This window comes from Echinops telfairi, unplaced genomic scaffold (assembly GCF_000313985.2).
Source record: "Echinops telfairi isolate 266 unplaced genomic scaffold, ASM31398v2 ScPeMD7_7412;HRSCAF=8450, whole genome shotgun sequence".
Classification (NCBI taxonomy): Eukaryota; Metazoa; Chordata; class Mammalia; order Afrosoricida; family Tenrecidae; genus Echinops; species Echinops telfairi.
In genome coordinates this window covers 14,198,701-14,206,185 of record NW_022111312.1, presented here as the reverse complement: position 1 = coordinate 14,206,185, position 7,485 = coordinate 14,198,701, and the positions used below count along the sequence as shown (strand labels likewise).

The 7,485-nt window shown below is 57.4% G+C and overlaps 1 protein-coding gene across 1 annotated transcript in view; it reads right to left on the bottom strand.

Annotated features, from left to right (window-relative positions):
* Positions 1 to 496: 496 nt before the first annotated feature.
* The window catches only part of DNAH10 (dynein axonemal heavy chain 10), a 150,035-nt gene continuing 143,046 nt past the window's right edge, over positions 497 to 7,485 (bottom strand). Inside the window, exons 66-74 of the mRNA XM_045296728.1 lie at positions 6,456 to 6,665; positions 6,167 to 6,262; positions 5,361 to 5,532; positions 4,901 to 5,032; positions 4,528 to 4,739; positions 4,280 to 4,447; positions 2,132 to 2,312; positions 1,196 to 1,341; positions 497 to 847 (exon numbers count right to left, since the gene is read on the bottom strand). Coding sequence (XP_045152663.1) covers positions 701 to 847; positions 1,196 to 1,341; positions 2,132 to 2,312; positions 4,280 to 4,447; positions 4,528 to 4,739; positions 4,901 to 5,032; positions 5,361 to 5,532; positions 6,167 to 6,262; positions 6,456 to 6,665 — 1,464 coding nt within the window. The 3' untranslated portion in view covers positions 497 to 700. The remainder of the gene's footprint in view (positions 848 to 1,195; positions 1,342 to 2,131; positions 2,313 to 4,279; positions 4,448 to 4,527; positions 4,740 to 4,900; positions 5,033 to 5,360; positions 5,533 to 6,166; positions 6,263 to 6,455; positions 6,666 to 7,485) is intronic.

The window sequence follows — 7,485 nt, the reverse complement described above, 5'->3', positions numbered from 1 at the left end:
CAAGGGCGGCTTTGCGCGTTGTCTCAGGAGCTCAATAAGAGAAATTACTCTCCCACAAGGCCTGAATGTGTCTATTTTTTGTTAGTTTGATCCACCATGTTCAAGAGCCCAACAAACTTTATTTTCTAAACCTGCCTCCTTTCTGTTTTGTGTCTTTTCTTAAAACGCGGGGCGGGGGGGAGGCGCGGGGCCCCAACACTTACCTCATCTGCACACGGCCCTGGGTGCTGCCGAAGGGCTGGCCCAGCAGCGTCTGGGTGCTCCAGCTGCCTGCGCAGGACACTGCCCGTCCACCCCATGCAGGGCCCGAAAGCAAAGGGGGTGGGGGGCCGGAATTCTGCAAAGGGCTGTGGCTGAGCACCCCTGCTGCAGCCCAGCCAGGATACGGTGTCCGGCCCTTTGCACATCTACACCTGGAGCCTCAGCAGTGCCTGCCCAGGCTGCCTCCTGCCCAGGCTGCCTCCTCCCCAAAGAGAAAACACCACACACCTGATGATACCATGCTCTACGGCATTTACTTTGTGAACACACAGAATCCTCTGAGAAAATCTAATTCAAACCCACAAAACCGTTCAGGCTCCTGCCTGAGAAGAGTAGTGGGTGTCAGCCCCACCTGTGTCCACACGTACTGCTGGGCCACAGACCCGAGAGACGGTCGTTCCTCATCCGTCCCTCCAGCCCCTCGCTCTCTCCTACAAGCCTAGTCAGAGTTGAGGGTGAGGCACACGCCCTGAAGCACCCAGTGGGAGATGTGCCGTGTGGTGAAGAGGTCAGCTTCGAACACCAGGCCCACGCCCATGGCGTTCCTCCTCAGGGACGTGGTGTAGACGGGCGTCCGGAAGGTGTTCTGTGAGGAAAAGCATCCCGTGGGCACGGAGGCCTCACTCCGTTCCTCTGGCAGGCTTTGTCCAGGTACCTGGACAGACCGCTGCCTCACAAGTGAATCCTGCCCACGGTCCCACACTCCCCCACGCAGGGCATCTCTCTGACGTGTGTCCAGGCCACCATCCTGAGGTGGAGGTGGAAGCCCCTGGGTGGGCCTGCTCCCACCCAGGTGCTCACAAGCACTTTCCTGGGGACGTGGACCCCAAAAGCTTATGGCCCATCAGAGGGTAGACATCTAGGTAGGAGAGTATATGGGCAGCCGCCTCAGCCCTCCAGGCAGGAGGCATAGGGTGGGGACAGTGGTAATCACCTGCAGTTTAAGGCGGTGAGCCTCGATGGGGATGATCTTCAGAATGGGCAGATCGACCACCAGCACCTTGGGTTTGCTCTTGACCAGACAGCCCTTCTCTATGTCCCAGTCGGCACCTTCGAGATACAGGCCTGACACAAAGCAGCCTAGAGACACCGAGAGGGGGAGGCCTCAGCCTGGGTTCCACGAGACTGCCACGGCCACCACCGAGTTCCTGGCTCTCCTTCCAAGAGGGGCCATGGAGATGGAGGCCGAGTTCCACCAGAGAGGGACACCTGACCCATCCACAGGCCCAGGGCCTCCGCAGCCCACATCCTGGGTGCCCAAGCTGGGAGGCAGGGCATGCAGGATGAGGGCCAGTACCACGCAGCTCTAAGCCCCTAGAGGGAGAGGGACCGGGGAGCAGGGAGTGGAAGCCATGCAGAGTTGGGGGTTTCCAGGGAGTGGGGCAGCCGTGCAGACAAGGGCAGCCCAGACATGGGTCAGCTCTTCAGAGCAGCTGGATGCCTGCGTCTCCGGAGGTGTAAACACCTCAAAAATGCCAGCTCAAGAGGACTCACTTCTGGCCATCAGAGGATGCCAGCCTGGAGCTCCCGGTCCCCAGAAACACTGGTCCCAGCTATCACCTGCACATTCACAAACTGATGTCTAAGGAGCTCAAAGTCACGGATAATGGTCCCAACAAATTAGTCCATGTTCCTGCTGGTCCCCATGCCCCTGGTCCCTCGGGCTTCTATAGGGAGGCCGCTGGCAGCCAGGTCCTTTGAAAATGCTCACTGTACCTGGGAGCCTTTCTCCTATTAACTGGTGGGGAAATGCAGGCTCACCCCTCCCCGGAGATGTCAGGCCAGCACGCCCAGGCTGAGCCCATCACTGAGAGCGTACAGGCAGGGGCAGCCAGACACTGAGCTGAGGCTCTGCAAGAGCTGGTGGTACCTTGTCCTGCCCGCTCGTTCACTTCCTCTGTATCTCGGAACTTGGTCACCTGAGTGAACAAGGTGGAACGGTCCAGTGGCCAGCGGTTTTTCCGGCAGGTGGCCTGCACCAGCGCGGTCAGGTAGGACTCCGGGATGTGCAGGCCCGACAGCCACATCACACCAGGCTCGCCCTCCGTGACCTGCAGGGAGGAGGGGCAGCTAACGGGCAAGCCGAGGCCCTCCGCATGGCACGAGGGGCGTACTTGGCCTTAGCACAGAGAAAGTGACCGTCAGGATGATGAGCCAGCCATGGATGGAAAAACAAACTCGCTCTCCAAGCTCCAGATGAATCTGTTACAGATATGAATGTATGGCGAATGACCAGCTCAAATCTCAAACGCATTTTTTGCCATCAAGCGCAGGAGTGAAATAACTCAGTCACCATAGAGTGAGAGACAGGTACATCTGACTGTATCCAAACTCAAAACCTTTCTCTGGAAAGAAAAACAAAACCAGAAAACAACGCCCAGAGGCAGGAGACCAAGATGTTTAACAAGTTGCAGAGCAAGCGTGCAGACAGGCAAAGGACCCGTTGTTTCCTTGCTAGATGCAGAGCACTTCAAAACTTACACAGGAAAAAGGGAAGGGCTGAGTAAATAGAAACCACAGACCCAAATGCAAAATGCCCCTAGCTAAACTGTCTGTGCAGCCTCCCTGTGACTGCATGTCAAAACCAGCATTCCCCTTTCACCTCCCAGAGAGACAGGCCCAAAATGTTGAGGCCACGCAGCGGGCTGAGAGGTGAGGAAATCACAACTCACAGGGTGTGCTCTGCATCTCAGCAGAGTCACCTGGCGAGAGCGCGCTGCATAATTTGTCCCACTGGGGGCAGGGGAATCTGTCCTTGGCCTGAGAGCAGCCTGCTGCCTTCCCAGCGATGGCCCACAAATGGACCTCCCCACCAGCTGCCTGGCTTCTTGGGTGGAGCAAGAGTGCAGACAGACTTCCTTTCCGACCATGTCTTGACCAAACAGTTTGCTGTGGCCCATGACCACACATGGGCATTTCCAAGCCAACCTCACCTTGCTCTGCTCCTGGTGGGGCGGGGCGCTTCTGGTGCAGCCAGAGCAGTGCGTGCCCCACACCCAGAGGGAAGGTGGCCTTGTGCTCTTCTCTACCTGAGGAAGGCCCTGCTCTGTCAAGAGTCTGGGGGGTGGGGGGGTGGGAGGGGGCGGGAGGTGTCTTTCTTGGTAACCCCAGATCTACAACTAGGATCGGAGTGGGTGACTGCCCTCCTTGGGGTGGGCTTCTCCCCAGAGGGGGACACAGGTGTCACTTTCTCCACTGATGTGCTCACATGGGGTTCAAGGGCATGTGCACCAAAAGGGTGGTTGTACTAGCAGAAGCACAGCAACCACTCACACAAGCCAGGTCAGGGAGAGTCAGAATTGACTTGCTGGCAGTGAATGAGTGGGAGGCAGAATATGGAATACATGAAAAACCCCAAACCAACCAGCCTCAATTTGATTCAGACTCACAGGGACTCTACGTCGGGTTTCCAGGGCTGTAAATCCTTACGGGAGCACACGGCCTCAGTTTTCTCTGGAAAATGCAGCTGATGGGTTTGAACCACTAACTGTACAGGACCCAGCCCAACAGCACCATCAGAAGAACTGAATGCATACATATATGCACACGTACATACACACACATACATATATACACATACACATATACACACCTACACAAATATACACATGCATATATATACCTACACATACATATACACATGCATGTACACACACATAATTTATATATATCCTAAATATTCTAATGTAACTATTCTAATATAAAACAGTTGTCCAGATAAACTCCTTAGTGATTACATCATGCTGTGTATAAAGTGCTTCCAAGTCTCAAGAGGGAAAAAGTGGGGGCAGAAAGCTGTAGATATGCTAATGTGAGATGCATAAGTTCATGGAAAATCCCATTATGAAACCATTCTATATTGCCACAAACATTTTGAAACCCCTTGGTCGAATCAGAGGCCATATTTGGAACGTTCACTGAACAGCAGTTGATGTTGGGAAATGAACAGGCTAAGGTCTGCACCCCCCGCACCCCCCCGCCCTCCACACACATGCACACAGCATAGGCCCTCACTCACCCACGATGTGTACTGCATGAACCGGTGCAGGAAGTAGACCATCCAGTTCCCAAGGCTCTTCAGGGTGTCAGGGGCCAGCTTCCTCCAGATGTTAGGGATATTCCCAATAAAAAGCGACTTGGCGACATCATCTAACTCACTGCTCATTCCCACTTCGCCGGCCAAGGCCTGTTTAGGGAATAGAGAGGTGTCCACTGAGACCATCCCCCAGGCCCCTGCCTCCTGCCCTGGGCGGGCACACTGCTCACCTTCTGCAGCTCGGCCAAAGACCTGCTCATGCGTACCACCAGCTTGTTGAAGCGCTCCAACTCCTGCAGGAGCACCACCGAGGTGGGTGAGATCCCTATGCCCAGGTGCTTCCGGACCTGATCCAGGTCAAAGACCTTGGGCATCTTGTTCTCGATGTCCTTGGCCACCTGGCCAATGTAATCCTCGCGGCTGATGCCACTGCTAGATTCCCCTACAACCAGGGCACCTTTTAGAGGGCTTGAAGCCACCTCGGGCAGGGAAGGGTCCTCCGGGCATCCTGCTGGGTGATAACCAGGCCCACCCAGGAGCCCTTGGAGCTCAAGAACCCAGGCCCCTGGTGGCGCAGCGAAAGGACTCGGCAGAGGGCCTTACCCGTCTGTGGCTGCAGCTCCAGCAGATGCGCCCACATGTCCCGAGCCGCCTGCGTGTAGTAGCCAATCTCCGCATTGGGGTGCAGCCCAAACACTTCCGGCGTGTTGGCGAGAGGGAGCGCCTCGATGGCCTCTGCACGGTGGAGAACAGACAGGGCCCGCCGGGGCCGGCCCTCGTCTCACACTACTCTTTAAACACCCCCAAACACACACACACACACACCCAGAGTCTACTGATCTTTTATGAGCTGGGCCTGGCCACTCTGCCTTTGCAGGTGAGGCCCAGTGTGTTCATCAGCATTCCAGTACAAGAGAGCTGAGGGTACTTGCCACGAAGGCCAGTAAGAGCCCGTTGGGCCACCAGTAAGCTTCCGCCAGCCCAGGAGGTCCCCAGAGAAGGGTCCCAGAGCTAGCTCGCTGACGGCCTCACCCAGGGACACCCAACATCTGAGAACGCTCACCCACGTATTTGTCCTTGACGTCACCCGGGGGGATATTATAGTCCACTTCCTTGTTGTGGAAGAAGTGGAATGGCTGGAAAGTATCGAAAATGAAATCCCCCAAGTACTCGTCCATGTAGATGGTGAGGATGCGGCGGTCGAAGCTGTCGATGGCCCGGCCTCCGTACATGACCTGAAAGGACCGATGGTGAGCTGGTCTGGACTGCCCACGCTGACCGGACACGCCCAGAGGACTCAGCATCACACGGGCCGCAGCCTGGCCACAGTACCACCCCTAGGCGCACATGACCTCGGAGCTTGCTCCCAAAGGCAGACCGAGACTGTCCCAGGGCGCCCTGGCGAGGATGCATTGACAAGGGCCTTCCACCCCCAGCCCCAAGCATTGCACCAACTAACAACACAGAGGGGCCAGCAGGCCCCTGCGGCTCAGTAATGCTGCCGCTGGAGCAATGAGCAGACCCCTTGGGCAGGCTCCCCAGGTGCGCGGTGTGACGGTGACCTCCAGCATGGACTTCATGCCTGCTGGCCAGCGGGAGGCACAGCCAGCCCGACACATCCCGGTGGCTCTTAGGGGACACCCCCAAGGCCACCAAGTGCTGCTGCAGGGGACTCCCTGGGAGGAGGAGCTCGCTCGGGAAGAGACCGGTTGGGGAACAGTGGGCACGGTGCCCACAGCCCCAGGGGTCCTGCAGCTGAGGGTGGTGGGAACCAGAGGGTTTCACATAGGGCCCCAGAGAACAAGGTCAGGGCGCTAGGGCCATAGCCCAGCACCAGCCCCGTGGGAAGAGTCCCCGAGACGCTCGCACCTCTCCAATTAGGTACTTGAGGCTGCCCCACGGGATCCGGGGGTCTTTTTGCTGGAAGGCTTTGGTTAGGTATGTATTCAGAATCTCCATGCAGACCTACGGGGGGAGGAAGAGGCCCATTGCATGAAGGACAGAGAAGTGGGCCCTCACAGGCTGCCCCTTCTGTATGGGACATGGGTGAGGGGGTCCGCAAAGGCGGGCACACCCAGGGGCTCACTGGACCATAGGGGCCGGGCCGGCTGCGGGAAGTGACCCCAGAGGAGGAGAAGGGGGAGCATGGCGCTTTGACCTGGAAGTCAGACTCGTTGAAATCGTAGGAGACATTCCATCCGATCTTCCCAAACTTCCTTCGTTCCTGCACCACCGCATGGAAGAAGGCCAGCACGTAGACCAGGGACTTGTAGGCCGGGTGGGGGCACTGCTCCAGCATCTCGTGGGTGATCTTGAAGTACGTTGCTCTCAGGTTGAGCTTCAGCCCATTGGGTGGCTCTGTGACCACCTGCCCGAAGAGAGGGGGAAGGGAGCTAGAGTGGGGAGGGGGAACCGTGGGGACGGCCAGGCGCGCCCCTTCTCTGCATTTACGGGGCGCTCTTCCAGACAGCCAGACGGACGGGCTGAAGAGCTGGACTCAGCCCCTGTCCTGGCGTTTGCTAGTCAGGCACCCTGAGAAGGCCTTCCAACCCGGTCTGACCCTTGGAGTCTTCAACTGTCAATGGAAATCATGAGGTGTTCCACCCCCTCACCCAGCTTGCCCCAGAGAGAGCCATGAGGAACAGTCCCCACAAGGTCCCTCAGGAGGATGTGAAATGAGGCCCGAAAACCACTCGACACTTCCGTGCTCGGCTCCTGGAAGGATACCCGCTGTGGGTGATACCGCCACGCGCGGGGGCCACGCTACTAGGAACACCGCACGCTGGGGGGCGCATTCACAAACAGAAGTGGGTTCCCTCCGAGATTAGCAGGCTGGATGTCTCTGTCGAGGGCGCCCGCTCTAGGGAGACGCGCGCTCCCGCTGGGAGCCCTGGGGGAAGGTCTCTGACGCTTTCACACCCCTGCGGCTGGGAGTGGTCACTTGGCTGGGCACCTCTCTCCCCCACTCCGGCGTCCTCCTCTGGGTTCCTTTAGACTTGGAAGAGACGGGCTTAAAGCACACCCCACACTCATTCGATTTCACTCGATGACACAAGCAACCTATTGTTGCTTGGTTTTGCTCTGTCTTGTTTTTGTGCATGTTCTTATCTCCACACGTCTGTCTAAATAAGATCGGCTGGATGAACAATCTGGAGGAGAAAACAACGGGACTGACAGTTCCGGGGGGA